We start from the raw sequence: 21178 nt of genomic DNA on the forward strand, positions 1-21178 counted from the left end.
TTCAGTCCATCTGACATACTGGAGTAACATCCGTTACTAAGTCTCTCTCTCTCTCCCTCTCTTTCTCTCTCTCTCTCTCTCTCTCTCTCTCTCTCTCTCTCTCTCTCTCTCTCTCTCTCTCTCTCTCTCTCTCGCCACAACAATCCAATTAAGCCGTGAAAACATCTCATTCTTTTCATTCAGGCCCGGATAAACACACACAAACAAGGCCAGCCATAAGCATCAGACACCATCGCTCTCCTCCTCCTCCTGGAAGAGAGGAGGAGGAGGAGGAGGAGGAAGCTCGACCCCGGCTCTGAGTGCTCTGCGTCGGGGAGGCGGGTCGCGAGGTGAGCGGCGGGGGAGGGGAGTCTCTGGGAGCCGAGCGTCGCCTTGGGCTCGCTGCTCCTGAGCGAAGGCTTTCCAGGAGCGGAAAATCAATGTTAATCTGAGGCCACCTGGGCGTGTAAACAGAACCATAATGGAAGTATATACACCCACACACACACACACACACACACACACACACACACACACACACACACACACACACACACAGGTGATACACCTACAGAAAGCAGGAACGCACACACACACACACACACACACACACACACACACACACACACACACACAGAGGTGATACACCTACAGAAAGCAGGAACGCACACACACACACACACACACACACACACACACACAGGTGATACACCTACAGAAAGCAGGAACGCACACACACGCACACACACACACACACACACACAGGTGATACACCTACAGAAAGCAGGAATGCACACACACGCACACACACACACACACACACACAGGTGATACACCTACAGAAAGCAGGAATGCACACACACACACACACACACACACACACACACACACACACACACACACACACACACACAGAGGTGATACACCTACAGAAAGCAGGAACGCACACACACACACACACACACACACACACACACACACACACACACACACACACACACACACACACACAGGTGATACACCTACAGAAAGCAGGAACGCACACACACACACACACACACACACACACACACACACACACACTGTCCAGGGAGCTGTGCATGGAGGCAGCATTGGTTCTGTGCTCACACCGCTGCAGGCGATCAGAGAGAGGACAGGCTGAGAGATTAAAGACCTGGAAGACCGACGGTGGAGCAAAGAGAGGGAGTGTCTGGTCTCCATTCCTCCAGTAGAGCTCACAGTCGAGCGGCACCTCACTCTGAAGTAACGATGATAAAAGAACTCATTTGTTTAGTTTTCGAGTCGGCATTTGAGAGCAGCGTTTTTAGCTCTTCATTCTTTTGTCTGCTCTTTACTTCTTCTCGTGAGAATCGCTCGCGATTCAAAAGGACACGCCCGTGTTCGATGCTAGAGTCACGTCTTCGCAAAGTTAACGGTGCATTGTAAGTGCGGCGGAAACAAGCTGAGGAGATATTGAAACGCATTTTAACTAAATCTGGCATAAACCAAACTAGTCGCTTTGCCTCCAACTTTTTGTTGCCATTTTTGCTGCAGTTTTTCTGTTAGTTCTGCTAGTTTTTGTTGAACGTCGCTCGCTAGCTGTGTGCAAGACGGCAGCCTCGTTCTCACATCGCTTGCACTGATTGGCCAATTGCTTCTCCGCAATCACGGCTTACTCGTTTAATAATTAATTGAGATTGAGAAGAATTTTGACATAAAAAAGTCGGGATCAACAATGCCAATGCGGTGTTCATCTTCTGGTCACCATGGAGATCTGTACCATCGTAGTTCCAAGGCCATCCTCCAGCTGGGGCAACTGCCCTTTGACCAGATGGACTTGAGCTTGGCTGATACTAATCCCATGTTTACCATGTTTACCATGACAATACCATACCCAGTCTTCCTGGACAGGACACTGTTCCTGAGAGGACACTGAGATGTCTGAATATTGCGTATATCAAGTCTCTCAATCAACGTTTTCTTGGGCGTTCCTCGCCTTACATAGTAAAGAGACCATAGACTGTGTTGAAGGAGACTTGAAACTAGAGATTGAGACATAAACTCATGTTTACAAAGAGAGAAGTAGAGTAATCTTCTACAGACTTCTAAACAACCTTCTTTTTGACCAGATGAGTCGCCCCCTGGTGGCAATGTGAAAGAATGCAGGTTTAAGACACTTCTGCCTTGGCTTTACTTTCTCAGAGCCGAAGGTTGTCCCCTGAAAGTGATGCAAATCAAAATCAAGTACGTACAAATAAATCCATAAATAGCTATTACTTTACTATTGTTGACTGTTTTTAACACCGCCAAAGGGAAATAATCTCACTCAGATGCTCAGAATCGTATTATTTTGAATTTAGGTATCGATTTTCCTGTGAATACTGATGTTTATTTTGAAAAGACAGTACACGCATGAAGCAAGCAGACACACACTAGAATATGTTGCCTTGAGAGAGAGAGAGAGAGAGAGAGAGAGAGAGAGGGAGGGAGAGAGAGAGAGAGGTAGCATGGAGAGAGGGAGAACACAGTGGGAGGTCAGACCAGCTCAGATGCAACCCTCTGGCTAATGTCAAGGCCAGTTGCAGTGCATCTTTCTATAAACACACACACACACACACACACACACACACACACACACACACACACACACACACACACACACACACACACACAGTAGCACCCTTAGGCTAACGCATTTAGTTCCTCTGAATAAAATATGAAAGCCGCTCACAGAGAGAACCTTAAACAAAGAGGAAGTGGAATCTGACAAAACAGCAACAGACTGGAGCTTCAGGAGCAGCCAGCAGACCCGAGTTAAAACTGTATTGGTTTGTCATCATGTGCAATAACACACACTTCCTGTTGTTGCCTGGACAAAAGATTGAGACCAGGCGGTTCGTGCTTCACGGCTGCAGTGAAACAAGAGGCTCCATGATGGGCACATGGTGTCCACTGTGAGGGGCTCAGAGGAGGAACGGAGGGAGTAAAGATACATCAACTATCATGTAATACTTCATGAATTATGTACTGCACTAATAAACAATTAATCAAACTCTTCCATCTGCACTCGTCTACTGTTGTCTTTAATTGTCTCCTGTCTCTGTTGTCTTTAGTCTCTTTTGAATATTTATCTAGTTTATTGTATATTGTGTAAGAGCTGAAACTGTAGCTGGAGACACATTCCATGTGTGTGTGTTATGATTCTGGTTCTGATAACTCACTGCAGAAAATGGACCGAACTCAATCCTCGGTGTTGACTTAAGTCAACAGTGTCTCAACAAAGTTCTATATTATGATAAAACATCAGATAGTGAATGAGACATCGGTCCAAAGGAAGGAACATCTCAACACTCGGTCGACGACATCATGAAGCAAAAGCAGCAACTAGTGGGCATGAGAGGAACTGCAGCATGTTGTGTCTTCATATCAAGTAGTTTCATAACACTATGTATCACTAGTAAAGCATGAATCAACACTGAATTCGTCATTTATAAAGCATTATTCCAACATGAATACTCATTAGTAACTCATTCATAAACACAGTTATAAATGTGTCATTCTTGATTTATAAACTTTCATTCATGCTTTGCTAATACTATGAAATGTAACTTCAGTATTCTTGGTCTTTGGCCGTAACTATCTTTTATTTTTACAAGATGGCAATTAGAAAGAAAGCAAGTTCAAAGCTTCTGCATTGAGTTCATGTCCCGTTATGTAAAGTGTCATAAAGTCATGTGACTCCTGTTCACGTCACATCCAGGCGGTTCTCTTCCAGTAACCATGCCAACGAAGAGCAGTGCAGTCGTGTCTCTTTGTGGCCTGAACCTAACTAAGCCGTTTCCTTTGAAGATGGACGCTTATTTTGAAAAGACTGTCTGCATGTAACGAGCAGAAATTGAAGAAAAGTGCAAAAAAAACTAGAAAAAACCCTTTTCGTGAGGAATATGATGTGACGTTGCGTGGCAACACGTCAACACGCCCCTCCCTCTGCCCGGGGACCCTGGGACTCACCGGCCTGCGGCAGCATGGAGGTGTACACCTTGGGGTCGATGGTGCCCATGGGCGGCGGCAGCAGCGGGTTGGTGAAGCTGCGGAGGGGGTGGGTGGGCCGGACGCAGGCCGTCGGGATGCTGCGCCCGCCGCCGCCGGCCGGGGCCTCCTCAGCGGCGGGGGCGGCCCCCGGGATCGGGCCGGCGATGTGGTCACCGAGCGGCGCCGAGGAGCCGGGGAGGAGTGGAGCGGCCTGCTGGGTTTGAGGCTGCTGCTGGAGGAGAGAGTCCGAAGGCATCGCTGAGGAGGAGGAAGAGGAGGAGGAGGAGGAGGAGGAGGAGGAGGGATGAAGGGCAGAGGACAGGAGGAGGAGGATGAGGAGGAGGAGGAGGAGGAGGAGGAGGAGGAGGGGTGAAGGGCAGAGGACAGGAGGAGGAGGAGGAGGAGGGATGAAGGACAGAGGACAGGAGGTAGAGGAGGAGGAGGAGGAGGAGGAGGAGGAGGAGGAGGAGGAGGAGGGATGAAGGGCAGAGGACAGGAGGAGGAGGAGGAGGGATGAAGGGCAGAGGACAGGAGGAGGAGGAGGAGGGATGAAGGGCAGAGGACAAGAGGAGGAGGAGGAGGAGGAAGAAGAGGAGGAGGAGGAGGAGGAGGGATGAAGGGCAGAGGACAGGAGGAGGAGGAGGAGGAAGAAGAGGAGGAGGAGGAGGAGGAGGGATGAAGGGCAGAGGACAGGAGGAGGAGGAGGAGGAGGAGGAGGAGGAGGAGGAGGAGGAGGAGGGATGAAGGGCAGAGGACAGGAGGAGGAGGTGGGATGAAGGGCAAAGGACAGGAGGAGGAGGAGGAGGAGGAGGAGGAGGAGGAGGAGGGATGAAGGGCAGAGGACAGGAGGAGGAGGAGGAGGAGGGATGAAGGGCAGAGGACAGGAGGAGGAGGAGGAGGAGGAGGAGGAGGAGGAGGAGGAGGAGGGACAAAAAACAAAACGTCCAATAACTGTTCAGAGTGACCAGGCATTTGAAGAAAAGACAGAAAAACACTGAATATAAATAGAGGGTTCAAACACATTCTGGATTTCATGACTTTTTCATGACTTTAAACCAAATGTCCATTACACACATTTAGTGAAGTCTGGGTGTAAACAGTAAAAAGTGATTAAACGTAGTATTTAAACTAACAATGAGAACACAAAGCATACAGTAAACCTTAAATGACTCAAATGAATGAGACAATAGTTTGATTAAAAGAATAAACATTTATATAGATGCCTGTATGTATGCCTGCTTATATTTTGAGTATTTCTTTTAAAAGCATATTCATTATTTCAAACTCAGCGTAAATGAACGACATGAACACATGAATATAACACATTTACATGAACACATGAATATAACACATTTACATGACTTTTACTTAACTTTTGGAATTTTATTTTTTTCAAGGACTTTTCCAGGCCTGAAAATAACCATTTTAAACTCCAAGACTGTTCCAGGTTTTCCATGACGTAAGAACCCTGATATATATACATATATAAAACTTCAAACGTGTGAATATTTTGACTCAACATCCGAAACTCTGTCAGTTCTTTCACAGACGTGTCTGCAGTGATGTGTCTCTACTGTAGATCCCGTGGCTGCAGGAATGTAAATGCTGACGTTGTCCCTTGGACGTCCTGCTCCAGGTTTCATGACCTGTGACCTTTGCGGCCTCTCCTTTGAGTACTCAAAGGCTCAGCGATCTGAATGACTTCATTCAAACCATTAATCTCTTATGCCGCGTTCACACCAAAAGTGTTGCGAATATTCGCAACACTTTTTCGCAACCATTCGCGTCTGTGCATTGACTTAACATGTAATTTACTCGCAAGAATAACTCTTTTGGTGTGAACAAGGCATTAGTCTTTCTGCGTTGCTGAATCTTTTCGCACTGAAATAAATCACTTTTTTGTATCTTGTCAGAGACAAACGTGTGACGGAGAGAGAGGAGGAGGAGGAAGAGGAGGAAGACGATGAAGAAGAAACATCCTGACAGGAACACGGCCTCATGAGACGAGCGGGAGATGGAAGTCCTGGTGCAGCGACCACAGGAGAGAGGAGACGGGTCATTACATGTAGAGCCAACAAGTGTCCGAGATGAGAGGAAGAACCCAGAGGAAAAGAGAGAGAGAGAGAGAGAGAGAGAGAGACTCTCCCCTGTGAGGGAAAAGGAATGGGAGAGCGACTAAAAAGGAGCCCGGAGAGTTTTGTTAGTTTTATTCCACAGAAGATTTATCTTTTTTTTGTTGTTGACTCAACTCATCAGGAAAAGTATGAACGATTTGTGATTACGTACGGTGGCCCTGAAGAGCCAAAACACTGCAGGTGAAGAAACATCGTCACCGAGTGGACGACGGGCAGCGCTCTGGAGAGAGAGAAGCTCTGCACACAACGGCACCGGGCGAGGAAAGGAAGCAGGCGCTGAGGAAAGGAAGCATGCGCTGAGGAAAGGAATCAGGCGCGGAGGAAAGGAAGCACGCGCCGAAGAAAGGAAGCACGCGCCGAGGAAAGGATGCAACCTCGAACAATGTGATGCCTGATTCATTGGATATGGGATATCTGCTGTTAGCCATGTCCTTATTGTTAATATTAAAATGACCGATGAGACTACGTCAGCGTTTTCTTTCATGGCTGTCGGTTCTGTGTGCAGCCGTCCCGTCCTCAACGCACGCTCTTCATGGTGGAGGTGATACCTCATGGTGAAGGTGATACCTCATATACCTCATGGTGGAGGTGATAACTCATGGTGGAGGTGATACCTCATATATCTCATGGTGGAGGTGATACCTCATATATCTCATGGTGGAGGTGATACCTCATGGTGAAGGTGATACCTCATGGTGAAGGTGATACCTCATGGTGGAGGTGATATCTCATATATCTCATGGTGGAGGTGATATCTCATGGTGAAGGTGATATCTCATGGTGGAGGTGATACCTCATATATCTCATGGTGGAGGTGATACCTCATGGTGAAGGTGATACCTCATATATCTCATGGTGGAGGTGATACCTCATATATCTCATGGTGGAGGTGATACCTCATGGTGAAGGTGATACCTCATATATCTCATGGTGGAGGTGATACCTCATATATCTCATGGTGGAGGTGATACCTCATGGTGAAGGTGATACCTCATATATCTCATGGTGGAGGTGATACCTCATATATCTCATGGTGGAGGTGATACCTCATATATCTCATGGTGAAGGTGATACCTGATGGTGGAGGTGATACCTCATATATCTCATGGTGGAAGTGATACCTCATGGTGGAGGTGATATCTCATGGTGGAGGTGATACCTCATGGTGAAGGTGATACCTCATGGTGGAGGTGATATCTCATGGTGGAGGTGATACCTCATGGTGGAGGTGATATCTCATGGTGAAGGTGATACCTGATGGTGGAGGTGATACCTCATATATCTCATGGTGGAAGTGATACCTCATGGTGGAGGTGATATCTCATGGTGGAGGTGATACCTCATATATCTCATGGTGGAGGTGATACCTCATGGTGAAGGTGATACCTCATGGTGGAGGTGATACCTCATGGTGGAGGTGATATCTCATGGTGAAGGTGATACCTCATGGTGGAGGTGATACCTCATGGTGAAGGTGATACCTCATGGTGAAGGTGATATCTCATGGTGGAGGTGATACCTCATGGTGGAGGTGATACCTCATGGTGGAGGTGATATCTCATGGTGGAGGTGATACCTCATGGTGGAGGTGATATCTCATGGTGAAGGTGATACCTGATGGTGGAGGTGATACCTCATATATCTCATGGTGGAGGTGATACCTCATGGTGGAGGTGATATCTCATGGTGGAGGTGATACCTCATATATCTCATGGTGGAGGTGATACCTCATGGTGAAGGTGATACCTCATGGTGGAGGTGATACCTCATGGTGGAGGTGATATCTCATGGTGAAGGTGATACCTCATGGTGGAGGTGATACCTCATGGTGAAGGTGATATCTCATGGTGGAGGTGATACCTCATGGTGAAGGTGATACCTCATGGTGAAGGTGATATCTCATGGTGGAGGTGATACCTCATGGTGGAGGTGATACCTCATGGTGGAGGTGATATCTCATGGTGGAGGTGATACCTCATGGTGGAGGTGATATCTCATGGTGAAGGTGATACCTGATGGTGGAGGTGATACCTCATATATCTCATGGTGGAGGTGATACCTCATGGTGGAGGTGATATCTCATGGTGGAGGTGATACCTCATATATCTCATGGTGGAGGTGATACCTCATGGTGAAGGTGATACCTCATGGTGGAGGTGATACCTCATGGTGGAGGTGATATCTCATGGTGAAGGTGATACCTCATGGTGGAGGTGATACCTCATGGTGAAGGTGATATCTCATGGTGGAGGTGATACCTCATGGTGAAGGTGATACCTCATGGTGGAGGTGATACCTCATGGTGAAGGTGATATCTCATGGTGGAGGTGATACCTCATGGTGGAGGTGATACCTCATGGTGAAGGTGATACCTCTGGAACTCCTTCACATTTGGAGGAAGAACTGATTTGGTTCCCGTGAACAGGAACACAGACAGGAATCAGGATGTGCTGCGGCTTCAGAAACGATTGCCAATTTAAAAAACGCACACTAGAAATCCCAAACAAGTGAAAGGACGCACTAAACCTAAGCGTGACTAACTCTGCTCGGCACGCACCGCTTCCCCTACGCTCATCAGCCTGTTGTTGTGATCCCAGCATCGGGAACAGTCTGCATGATTTTAAGATGCCAACAACACCGTGCCGTTAATAACACCTCCAATGATTTCCTTCTTTTCTCTGAAGAGATGAATGAATGAGTCTGAGACTGTCTGCTGGTGACTCACAGCGTTTACACATGAAGCACAATGTGTGTCTGTGTGGGTGGATAACAAATCCACTGGTTGGAGATCTGGAAGTGGAGAGGAGCAGTGATTTGATTTATTATTGGGTTATCTTTCTATCCGCAGTGTCTGTGGAAGAAGGCGAGCTCCTAATAAGAGACTGGTTTCATGTCATTATGACGTAGTTAGTTCTTTACTCTTCTGGAAGGTCACATCAGTGCACTTTTCACTGAAATGTTCCTCAACACACACCTCTCCTGATTGGGCTCTTAAATAGCTGTTAAAGGAGCAGTGTGTAGGGTTTAGTGGCCTCTAGTGGTGAGGTTTCAGATTGCATCACACTTAATACCTCCCCTTTGTCGCCCCGTGTCTGAGGACTGCTGTGGCCTTCAGGTAACGTAGAAAGCATTACCATGAGGCCTAAAGCGGAGCGCCGACTTCCCACACGACGTAGCTGAGTTTATCTGCTCAAACGCGTTGATTGGAAACGTGCATTTATCTTTGCAGACATTTCAAAAGTTAGCTTCAAACGCTGTCGTCAATTGAATGGAAACAGGACGACTTATCAGATCCCAGATCAGCTCAACCACTGATTGACGTCTTGCTTAAGGACTCTGCGGCAGCAGGAGCAGGATGCTTGTGCAGGATTATAATCACAAGTCTTTGTCCATGTGTGAATTGATCCAAAAGCATAAGAAATGTATTCAAATTCCAGAATGCAGGTTGTGCAGAGCCCCACGTCTTCCTGTGCCCTGAATGGCTGTTTGTGGGACTCGTAGTTGTCTTCTTATGGAATCAGTGTCTGAATGTGTGTATGACTTTAAGTCATTAACTGCCTCTCCATCACCTGCTCATTACGTCTGCCTCTCTCATCCCCTCAGCTCAGTGAAAGTGTGCGTTTTGCCACCGGATATCCCACTGTGTCGCTAATTCAATGACTCTGAAGCCTCGTCTCTCTGCTGCTGTTAAATCACTGATACAAGCCGACCAGGAATTAGCCAATTACTGAATTACAGCTCCCCAGCATGTCGTTTAGCATTTAGCTCTGCAGTGAAATGGGCTTAAATACGACTGTGAGAGGAGGGAGAGAGAGAAGAGAGCTGGAACGATGAAGATGTTGCAGTCCAACCCTGTCGTATTCATTAATAACCCTTTTGAGCCCCAAGTCCCCCCTAGGGGGGGAGAAGTGCTTCTAGAGTTCTTAGTGAGGTCTGTTCAAGTAGTCGTATGAACCCCAAATGAGTTATGATACTTGTGTTATTTTATATCATTCTTTTCAGAAGTTATTTGTGAAAAAAAAACATCTTCAAGAAACAACTTTTATACCATATTTTGATCATAACTATGAACATCCAGGATGATATGAGCAAGATTCCCCAAAAAGGCCTTATCGAGCCGCCTCTCGAGTTTTTCCAGATGCTTCAAGGCCCAAACAACCTACAGAGTGTAAGACGCCTCTTTGTAAAGATAATCACAATAAATCAAAGCCTTGTGGTGTTACGAAAGAGTTTTAGTCAAAAAACTGTGTCGTCGGTTAAAAAATGTAAACGTTTTAACATTTATGCCAAAACATGGTCGGTTTGGGACATGCTGGGTATCAATCTTTGCATAATTTTCCGCTTAAGACATGTGACGCCTTCTAAGAAACTTCCACGGCCACGGAAGCCTGCAGAGTCGAAAATGTCGAAGGAGAGTATGGGAAAAAAACAGTCCGGCCGCATTTGGATTCTTCAGGTACTAATATACTACAGAGGATCTTTAATGCTTTATTAGACTCATACAAACTCATATGGTTACGAAAAAGTGTCTTTAATTCATCTGACTTTGTAAAGTGTACTTATTAACAATCTAGTGAAACGTTACGGCCGCCGCCTGGAAGTGACGGCGAGGCTACAGGGTTAATGTAATTACATAAACTTAACGGTACGTTTATTTTTTTCTGTTTGTCTATAACTCTTCCCACAAGGCTTTACTGTATTTCAGTACTTTAAATGAAGTGAATCAACGTTGTGGTTCCAGGGATCCTTTAGGAAACGTCACTTGACTCATTCTTCTCTGTTCCTGTCCGATAATGGCCGCCGCGGGCTGTCAGACGCTACGGGTGTTTCAGTTTAACCAGTGACGTGTTTACTGGCGACTCGGGGCGGTTTACTTACGTACAGTTGTCGTGGTTAATAAACACAGTTGCGTGTCACGGGGACACCGACATGTTCTGTCGTGTCCGCAGCGTTCGGCTGAGTCACCAGTTAACACGGCCGCTCGTTAAAATGAAACACCGGAGGCGTCTGAGCTGCAAGCTATGAAACGTGTTGACTAGCTAGGATGTTCAGAAACATTTCAACTCAATGAAGTCACACCTCTGAGTCTGTGTACAGCAGTACTGTCTCTACAGTAGTATTCTCACAAGTACCAGGAGTATTAGTACCTGGTGTGTACCCTCTGTTTCTATAATAGTATCAGTAGTATTCATAAGTATCAGGAGTATTAGTACCTGGTGTGTACCCTCTGTCTCTATAATAGTATCAGTTGTATTCATAAGTATCAGGAGTATTAGTACCTGGTGTGTACCCTCTGTCTCTACACTAGTATCAGTAGTACTCTACAGTAGTATCAGGAGTATTAGTACCTGGTGTGTACCCTCTGTCTCTACACTAGTATCAGTAGTACTCTACAGTAGTATCAGGAGTAGTAGTACCTGGTGTGTACCCTCTGTCTCTACACTAGTATCAGTAGTACTCTACAGTAGTATCAGGAGTATTAGTACCTGGTGTGTACCCTCTGTCTCTACACTAGTATCAGTAGTACTCTACAGTAGTATCAGGAGTATTAGTACCTGGTGTGTACCCTCTGTCTCTACACTAGTATCAGTAGTACTCTACAGTACTATCAGGAGTAGTAGTACCTGGTGTGTACCCTCGGTCCACGGTGAGGCTGGGGAAAGGCATCGGTCTCAGGCTGAACTTGTTGTGCGTGAAGCCGCAGGACGGTGAAGGCAGGATCCCCGGGTACTGAGACGAGTCCAGGGCCGGCACCGGGATGGCACTGACCACCGCTGAAACACAGGGGCCACACAGTCAGTAACCAGGCTCCTTAAACACAGGGGCCACACAGTCAGCCAGGGGCCACACAGTCATTAACCAGGCTCCTTAAACACAGGGGCCACACAGTAACACAGGGGCCACACAGTCAGTAACCAGGCTTCTTAAACACAGGGGCTACACAGTAACATAGGGGCCACATAGCCAGTAACCAGGCTTCTTAAACACAGGGGCCACACAGTAACACAGGGGCCACACAGTCAGTAACCAGGCTCCTTAAACACAGGGGCCACACAGTAACATAGGGGCCACACAGTCAGTAACCAGGCTCCTTAAACACAGGGGCCACACAGTAACATAGGGGCCACACAGTCAGTAACCAGGCTCCTTAAACACAGGGGCCACACAGTAACATAGGGGCCACACAGTCAGTAACCAGGCTCCTTAAACAGAGGGGCCACACAGTAACATAGGGGCCACACAGTCAGTAACCAGGCTCCTTAAACACAGGGGCCACACAGTAACACAGGGGCCACATAGCCAGTAACCAGACTCCTTAACACTTTGGGGCGGGCCCCGCTTCGAAGCAGGGGCAGATGTTTAAGTTTTTAATAAAATCATATCTTAGCGATAATACGTCACAGAGATATGGTTTAAAATCTGGCGGATATGGTTTCCACTTCCGCGTCTGAGCATCTAAACATGGACGTGTCTTACGACAAGCAAAGCTTCAGTGTGAGTCAGAAGATGCCAAGCAAAGAGTCCTGAGCAAATATATTGGAGGGGACAGACGGCGCAGCTCCAGTGTCTGAAGGATTCGCTAACAAGGAGCTAGCCGGAGCTAACGGGCCAGATAGCTGGACTATTTGTGGTTATTATAGACGCGCCGGAGAGGGGGTGTGGTTAGTGCTATTTCTGTTGTGGAAGTCCCACAAACGTAACATCAAACACCCTGGAATAAAGAAACAGCAGTCATGTTGAGTATTTGTCAAACTGTCACACATTGTCTGTGTCCAGGAAACCTCTTGGTCGAGGTGAGCTGAAACAACTGGTTACCTCAGGCGGAGATGAAAACATGCCTAAACATATTTAGCGATACTTTTTCGCGAGGCTACGGACTCATTGAGGAAAACAAATGTACGTTTGTGACGATCGTATTGTGAAAAGACACAAGGCATTGTGAACACTGAGCCACACGAAGAGACTGGTAATGTTCTACCCACAGTGATGCCCAGTGTGATGCCTGTCAAAAGAAGAGGACCTGTATTAAGGAGAAAATCCAATACAAACCAATAGAGGTAAATACACGTTCAATGCAACATGTTGTATGGGAGTCTTGTTGGTGTTTAGCTTTGGTTTGCATTCTAAAGGTGACTGAGTCCTTCCAGTTGGTTGGAATGGATCTTGTTGGCAAGCTGAAATGCACTGATGATGGCTGCGTCTACATATGTGTCATGGTAGATTATTTCACGAAGTGGCTTGAAGTATACCCATTAAGAACTAAGAAAGCCGAAGAGGTTTCAGAATGTGTCTTGGATTTTTTTTTTGAAGTATGGAGCCCCCAAAAGAATCCTGACTGACCGTGGCAAAGAATTTGTCAACAAAGTAAGTCCAAAGTGGTATTCCTGTCTTTTTGGTCACATCAACAATGTAAAATTCACCATGGTATTCCAAATAAATTATCCTCTTCATGCATTTTCTAGATCAACCACGACCTATGTGACAAACTAGGCATTGCCAGAAGCCTCTGTGCTCCTTATCACCCTCAAACAAATGGCTTGGTGGAAAAGCTTAATGGCACCATTCAAGAGTAAAAAAATAGACTTTTCTACTATATGTATTTCGATAACGCATGAAGAATGACTGATTTCCTTTTTCTTTTTTTTTACAATTTAAGAGTGTTGAAGAAAATGGTGCAGGGCCACCCTAGTGACTGGAGCAAATACATTCGGCCGACTGTATTTGGCCTCCGCACAGTAAAACAGCTGACCCCCAAATATTCCCCATACTATTTAATGTATGGGAGGGAGGCCCGTTACCCCTCTGAAATTCCAATCAAGTGGCAGGTATGATTGTATTTTCCTGCACTATATGCTGCATGACAACCATAAAAACAATATATATAAATCTGGTATAATGTATACTTGTGTTTTTTTCTACACCAATGTTACAGATACATGAGGACCACGTCACTGCCCTGACAAACAACTAGGATGTGTCTAGCCTCATGAAAGACCTCCCAGATGTCTTTGCCAAAGTGGAGGCCAACATTACCCAAGGACTAAAAAAAGGGTCGCAAAAAGGAAATTGTCAAAGGGGGACAATGACAGCTTTGTCGTGGGGGACAAAGTTCTCAGAAAAAATATTCGGGAGGAACAGCGGAAAGGGGGGAAGCTAGAGAGTGATTGATTGGGTCCATATACCATTACTAATATTGAGGGGAAAGTGCTGACCTACTGTCATGCCCAGATCTCCTGGGTAGTTCTGTCTGTTTCTGTTGTGTGTCTGTCAGTCTCCTTGTTGCTCGTTCCAGACTCCTCCCTCCTCGTGTGCCGCCCTCCTGTGTGATTGCAAGCCCCGCCCTCATTGTTTCCACCTGTGTCTCCTTCCCCTGTGTATTTAGTCTGTGTGACTCCCTGTCCTGGGCTGGTTTGTCGCTTGATGTTTGTTTGCCTAGTAAACGTTGTCCTGAAAGCATCGCCCGCGCTTGTGGGTCCTGCTCTCCGTGGATCGTAACACCTACAACATGGTAAAGGAACCAATGTCAGAAAAATCAACATCGATCATCTGAAAAATGATGTGGCGCCAGAAGAGAGGATACCTGCAAAACGGTTTGCCTCTACATCGCCAACCCTGCAGCCCCTTGAGGTCCCCTTCCATACAGTCAGACACCTTGACTTCTGAGTCATGCAATGCGCCCACCTCCACAGAGGAATGTAAGTATACTGTAGATGTCAGTACTAATACAATTTAATGGCAGCTTTGGTGACCTTTTGGAACTTGATGCTGCTGTCTTGAGGTATTGGTAAACAACTGTCTTCTAATCTCAGTATTAGCTGACATCTGGGCAGGCAAACGCAGAGGTGTGCTGTGGAGCAAAGTGGGGCCCTTCAAGCTCTTTGCCACAGACCTGCAAAAAAATGGACTTAACACACCACAATTATCCCTCTTAGGTTTTGAATGCATTCATTCACCTGATAATAACCACACAGACAAAAGTCTACCAGACAACATGCAGCCTGTGGTTCCAGATGACTGCCATGTGGCAAGGGTCATTCAAAGGGTTAAAAAAGGTTACATATTTTGAAATCTGTTCGATACGATTAAAGAAACAAGACATTTTAATGTGTATATGTTTTCAGCTTGACCCAATGGCCTTCGATGTCCTGCTTGGAGCGGTGCCTCAAACGTAACCTCTTGACACATGTCAAGAGGTTCCTTACGTTACCCCAAAAGTGAAACTTTAAAGTCCGTTACAACTCTGTGTTCTGGATTGAAATCAAGGCAGGGTCACTGAGATTGCCAAAAAAGCTCTAAACCCTGCCTCCATTCCAACACCCTGTCTTTGTGAAGCAGGTTTTAATGAAGTGACAGAGTGACATAAAGGTTTAAGGTACGGAGTAGAGTCAGTAGACTGGACATAAACAACAGACGTCGGGGCTCGGTCTTTTTCTCCCGTCACCCGAGACGGACCGGCTCGTAGCAGAGAAACAAGCTCAGGGCTCCACTAATGCAGCGCCATGGTGAGTTGTATCTTTATGCATTTTATAATTGTATTTATGCCGGTCGTATTACGTCATATTTTTCGTCTACACCGTGAAGGCCGGTCCGTGAAAATATAGTCTGACACAAAACCGGTCCGGCTCAAAAAAGGTTGGGTACCACTGCATTAGAGCACGGCTCCATAGCCCACAGTGGACCCGCACGCCACCCACACACGAACCGCAGCAGCCGCCCCCCCCCCCCCCCCCCAGCAAGCAGCCGCAGGGGGCGCCAATCCGCCAACCCCCCACACAGTGACATGATAGATATTGGAAAACCGCTTCACGGCCCAGATGATTTTTTATTTTTTAAAGTGGTCGTGCCGCCCCCACGTGTCATGAGAAAGTGCCGCCCCGGGTCGCCCGTGCCCAAAACCGCCCCTTTTGGTACACTACCATAAAGAATTTGAGAACCATGCGTGTCCAGATTTGTGTGGTAATCTAGCATGATGATTGAATGTGATTCTGGATCCTCTTAATCTATTGTGAAGGTCATTTATCCAAAGGAGAAGCGAGTGCTTTATGTTGATCCTTTAGGTGAAACCCCTGCTCACCTAAAGAAATGCAAGCATATGACCAGGCAAGTTATACAAGTTTAAAGTTATGTCATAAAATAGTCTTACAAATATAAACTATATTGTTCTATCAACAGAGCTTTCATGAGACGTACTGATGTTAACATTTCTCGGTGGACTTGTTCGACAATAAGCCGTCCAAAACAGCAGGACTCAACATCCTGTGGGCCTCTTGTCTGCAAGGTAAGAGTGCAAATGACCTTTTGTTGAACACTGAATGTTGCTGAATAAACATATCTTGTGTATACGGTTTGCAGAGCTTATTGTAACTGGTGGGATGCTTGATTTCCCAACGGATGAGGCTGGGATCACTCAGTTGAGGGAAATAGCTGGCAGACTGGTTACTGACTCAGGTATGTCTTTTTTTAATGTAAATGTTTTGTCATATGCATTTTAGATGTCAATTAAAAATTGATTACACTTGTGTAATGTGTTAGAAAACTTGTCAGAACTTTGCGGCAATGCATGCCAAAGTCCAGGGGGACAAAAAGATGGCCATGATGACTGGGTAAGATTAAACTAACAGTTATGTTATAGATATCATATATTACTAATCTACTGGCATGCTGCTCCTCAGATCCAGTGTACGACATGCAGCCTGTGGTTCCACTGGATCTGTATTGGCAAACCGCCAGTGGAGCAGGACTTCTGCTGTCCAGCATGTGCACTTTAATGGGCTTTCTTGCCCGTTGTGAGACCCAGCCGATTCATTTGTGTCCTCTGTGACACTTTGGTTTTGCATCTCTTATTTTACTCTTGAGTTACCCGATGAATTCCTGCTGTACTCTAATGAGGACATCCTGGGCTTTCCAGTGATATCACATGGGTAGAGGTGGGATCATGACAACTTCCTCTTTCTTTCGACAACATCAGCCAGCACATATTCTGAAAGGCCAAGGGTAAGTCAAATATTGCTGAATGCATTTAAGCCAAATAGATTTGTCTGAGGTTTAATTATTATTTCTGTTATTAGCTTTCATTTAATGGTGTTATTTTCCATCATAATAGATTCACACCTGTGCTACCAGGGCTTCCCTACTGTCAAGATGACTCTACAACCTGCAGACTGGAGTCCAATTTAGTACTTTTTCAAGTGCATTGACAACAAAGTATTATTTGTTTCATAATCAAGTTGAATTTGGCGACTGTGGTTCAGTGATGAGCGGGGTCATCCTTCAATCAGAGGTTCGGCGGTTCGATCCCCGTCTCTGCTAGCCCATGTCGATGTGTCCTTGAGCAAGACGCTTAACGTAGCTGCGCCTACGGTATATGAGTGGTTGATAATCCTGATGTGGCTCCTTGCATGGTAGCGTCTCATCAGTGTTCGAATGATGTCATGTAGTGTTAAAGCGCTCTGAGTGGTCGGAAGACTAGAAAAGCGCTGTCCATTTACCACTATTAGTTTAATATCACTATCTGGCTGTCTTTTCACACGGAAATTGTCCTGGACATGCTGTAAAATAAAACATTAAAATATTTTTAAAGTCTAAATTGTAAGGTTTTTTTTTTTAAAACATTTTTAGGAAATCATAAAAATTTGGAAGACACTATTTTCCCTCAGTTCCCAGGAGGATATTCACTATAACGTTGCAAGACCCATTAAACGCTGCAAATCACCCTTGTTTTCATCTCCGCCTGAGGTAACCAGTTGTCTCAGCTCACCTAGACCAAGAGGTTTCCTGTACAGACAATGGGACAATTTAAGAAATACTCAAAATGACTGCTGTTTCTTTATTATTCGGTGGCTCTACAGGTTAAGTCTCCGTCCTTCAGTACATCTTAATTTTGCTCGACAGGGATCGAATCCAGGTCGTTGCGATCTTTTTATAAATATATTTTCTTTTAAAGTATTTCTTCATACGTGGTTGTGATGCAGCGCTCACTTATACGATCGCTGCAATGGAGATGAAATGTGGCTTGAAGATCTCAGCAATATGTTTGAATGTGTGACGAATCTGGTGACCAGACAGAAAACCGCTGCAGCTGTGAAGTGAAGACAACGCGTAGGTTTGAAAACCAGTTGGTGTAACACGGCTCACCGCAGGATCTGGCTGCAGGTTGTTGTTGTTTACTCAAAGTAGACTCATCACGGAGTTGGGCTTAGCCAACAACGTGACGTCGTGGTCATAAGAGGCCCAGATATTGATCAGATAATGTGAATGAAATTAATGCTTTTTTGATTTTTCTATCAGATTCATCAAATAATTGTTAGTTGCAGCCCTAGATTTAATGTTAGTTGTTAGTTGGCCTAAAAATGTTGGCGCTTATATTTTTCAGGTTGCTGTAGTTTTTTTTTTTTTTTTTGTACAAAGAAGTGCAGTAGACATATTCTGAGAATAGTATATTTTAACACTATCTGTCAATAGCTCAAATGAACTAATTTGTTTTTACCTTTTAATACAAAAATTAAGTATGACAAATTAATATTTTTCTTTCCCCCTTTTATAGCCATTTCTATGGGGACTCGGATGACGATAGTGAGGAAAATCCTCAAAAAAAAAGATCCAGAGGTCAAATGACGAGCAGCACAGTTGCTCCTCCTCCCCCTCCTCACCCTCTTCCACAGACGCCATCACCAGCAGGACAGCAAACCCCTACAAGCCAGGGGTACAGACCAAGGGGGGAAGCTGTGGATCAGACACCGTTGCCTGCTGTGGTGAGCAATAACAGCTATGGGATTCAAATTGAACATTTAATCATTTCACTTTTTAAAACATTAACAATTGTTAATTGTATACCACATATATTACAATACACACTGCCACATTGAATCCAAGCGGATATGATTATTAGGATTGCATTACTGGAATTGTATAAAACTTGATGTTTCCATATTTTAAGTGAAATCGGTTGTCCAAATTATTTTTTAACCTTATTCTAATGTTTTTTAACAGCTGCTCAAATTCATATGATGAGCTTATCATGACATGAAGCAGCAGCTTGACCAATTGATGGTCACAGTTGACAATCTCGCCAGTAAGCAACACTCAACTGGCCAAGAAGTCGAAGTGACTGGAGACCCGGTTCCTTTACCTCAGTGGAGGAAGTGGACCTTTTCAAAGATCCCTCCAACTTTCAGCTAAAGAAGAGTGTGGTGAGTTTTTTTTGTTTTAAGTATTTCAAGCAAATCGGATTCAAATGTATCTTTTATTTGAACTATTGTATGTCATTAACACTTTTGTTTTCGAAAACATTCTGTGAAGTAGATATTAATAGTATTTTTTTTGATCCATTGTAGATTTCCTCCCTGGCAACCATTGGACATGACACAAAACGGTGACATGGAACATCCTCGCCCGCATGTTCAGCGATGACGTTGGGAAGACCATCAATTGGAAAGGGGTGAATGGGGAAAAAAGTCCTTCAGCCAGATGGTGTCAAAGACTTCGGCGTGCTGGAAATATCCCCCCACTGAACAAACCTAATGTGTTTGTGCAGTCAGGTTGAATATTTTCAGTATGAAAGATATGCACATTTTGGGCTGAAAATGAATCGTGTGAAGTTTTTCACACGATTCTTGCTTCTTCTTTCACCTAATTCTTGCTGCTCTTCGAGTTGCAGACGCCAATCTTGTTTTTTTTCACTGTTGTGAATGGAATAATAATCTTCAACCAGTTACACAGACTTAGTGGTTCTCCAATAGCGATTGCTGTGAACCATGTAACCATGTCCACTGGGTTCTATTAAGTTCTATTAGGTTAGTTCTATTAGGTTATATTAAAGGTACAAATTGTTCTATAAGGGTAATATCTGTACATGAAACCGTTCAAGAACTAGTTGTCTCATAATCATTATTAGTAGAAAACTGTACACGTCGAAAAATAATTGTTTGTCCTTTAATAAAAAACTGTTTTTGATATCATTTATGGTTGCATTTCTTTTTTCCATTGATGCATTTTAAATACATGTTGGTTAGCTATGAGATTTTTCTGTAGTTAATTTGAGTCATGGAGGATCCGGGCCAAATGAGCCGCTTTATGAACAGGTCCAAATTGAATATGAGCGGATACGGGCCGTATCTGGTCTGAATCTTTGACCCGGAGCCGTTCCGGATCTGGCCGGATCTGTGCCTGATCTGGTCCGGATCTTCGATGTGCATCCGTCCCGCTGTGCATCTAGCCTCCGATCCGGACCCGTTTTGCGGATCCGTTCTGGAGCCTATGATACCTCCTGGGCGGATCCTGAACGGAGTCAGTTTGCTATCTGTGTATCACCGTTAACTTTCTTACAGTGAACTTAGTACGACTAGTCGTGTTGGACCTCCATTATGTGTTTGTAAGACCGTAACTAGCGTTAGTTTGTTGACGATAGCTTAGCAGCGTTAGCATGTCACTAGATAGTGCTGTGTTGGATGTCTCTTCCGTGTCTACGACTGAACGGTGAGTAATCAATTGTTGCCCCTATCACCGTTAACTTTCTTACAGTGAACTTAGTACGACCAGTAGTGTTGGACCTCCATTATGTGTCTGTAAGACCGTAACTAACGTGTGTTTGTTGACGATAGCTTAGCAACGTTTGCACGCAGCTAGCTCCTGCAGTGTTGGATGTTGTCTTCCGTGTCTATGACTGAACGGTGCATAATCAACTTTTGTCACTATATACTGACTAGTAGTGCATTTATTTTACAGACAGGATTCACAGCAGCCAGGGTCCAGAGGACAACATGCAGACTCACAGTCCGTCTGCCTGCCAACGGATCACCACCGCCGGCCACAACGGCAGCCAGAGCACATTCCCACCATATTATAATACATTTGGTTTTAGACATTTATTTACATGCATCTTCTATTTTATTCATATATTTCACTGCTTTTGTGAACCTAAGACCTTTGGTAAAACAATTTCCATCACCAAAACCGATATACCACATGAGTAAAGTTATGTTTTCACAAGAGATATGAAACATTTCCAAAATATAGATTACATTTTTCAGCTT

The 21178-nt window shown here is 45.1% G+C and overlaps 1 protein-coding gene across 1 annotated transcript in view; it reads right to left on the minus strand.

Annotated features, from left to right (window-relative positions):
- Positions 1-21178, minus strand: part of dcc (DCC netrin 1 receptor) — a gene marked incomplete at both ends in the record, with an annotated part of 262383 nt that overhangs the window by 19317 nt on the left and 221888 nt on the right. Inside the window, 2 exons of the mRNA XM_079234864.1 lie at positions 3991-4269; positions 11753-11920. Of these exons, the coding sequence (XP_079090990.1) occupies positions 3991-4269; positions 11753-11920 (447 nt within the window). The remainder of the gene's footprint in view (positions 1-3990; positions 4270-11752; positions 11921-21178) is intronic.

Source organism: Taurulus bubalis, assembly GCF_910589615.1.
Source record: "Taurulus bubalis genome assembly, chromosome: 19".
In the NCBI taxonomy this organism is placed as follows: Eukaryota; Metazoa; Chordata; class Actinopteri; order Perciformes; family Cottidae; genus Taurulus; species Taurulus bubalis.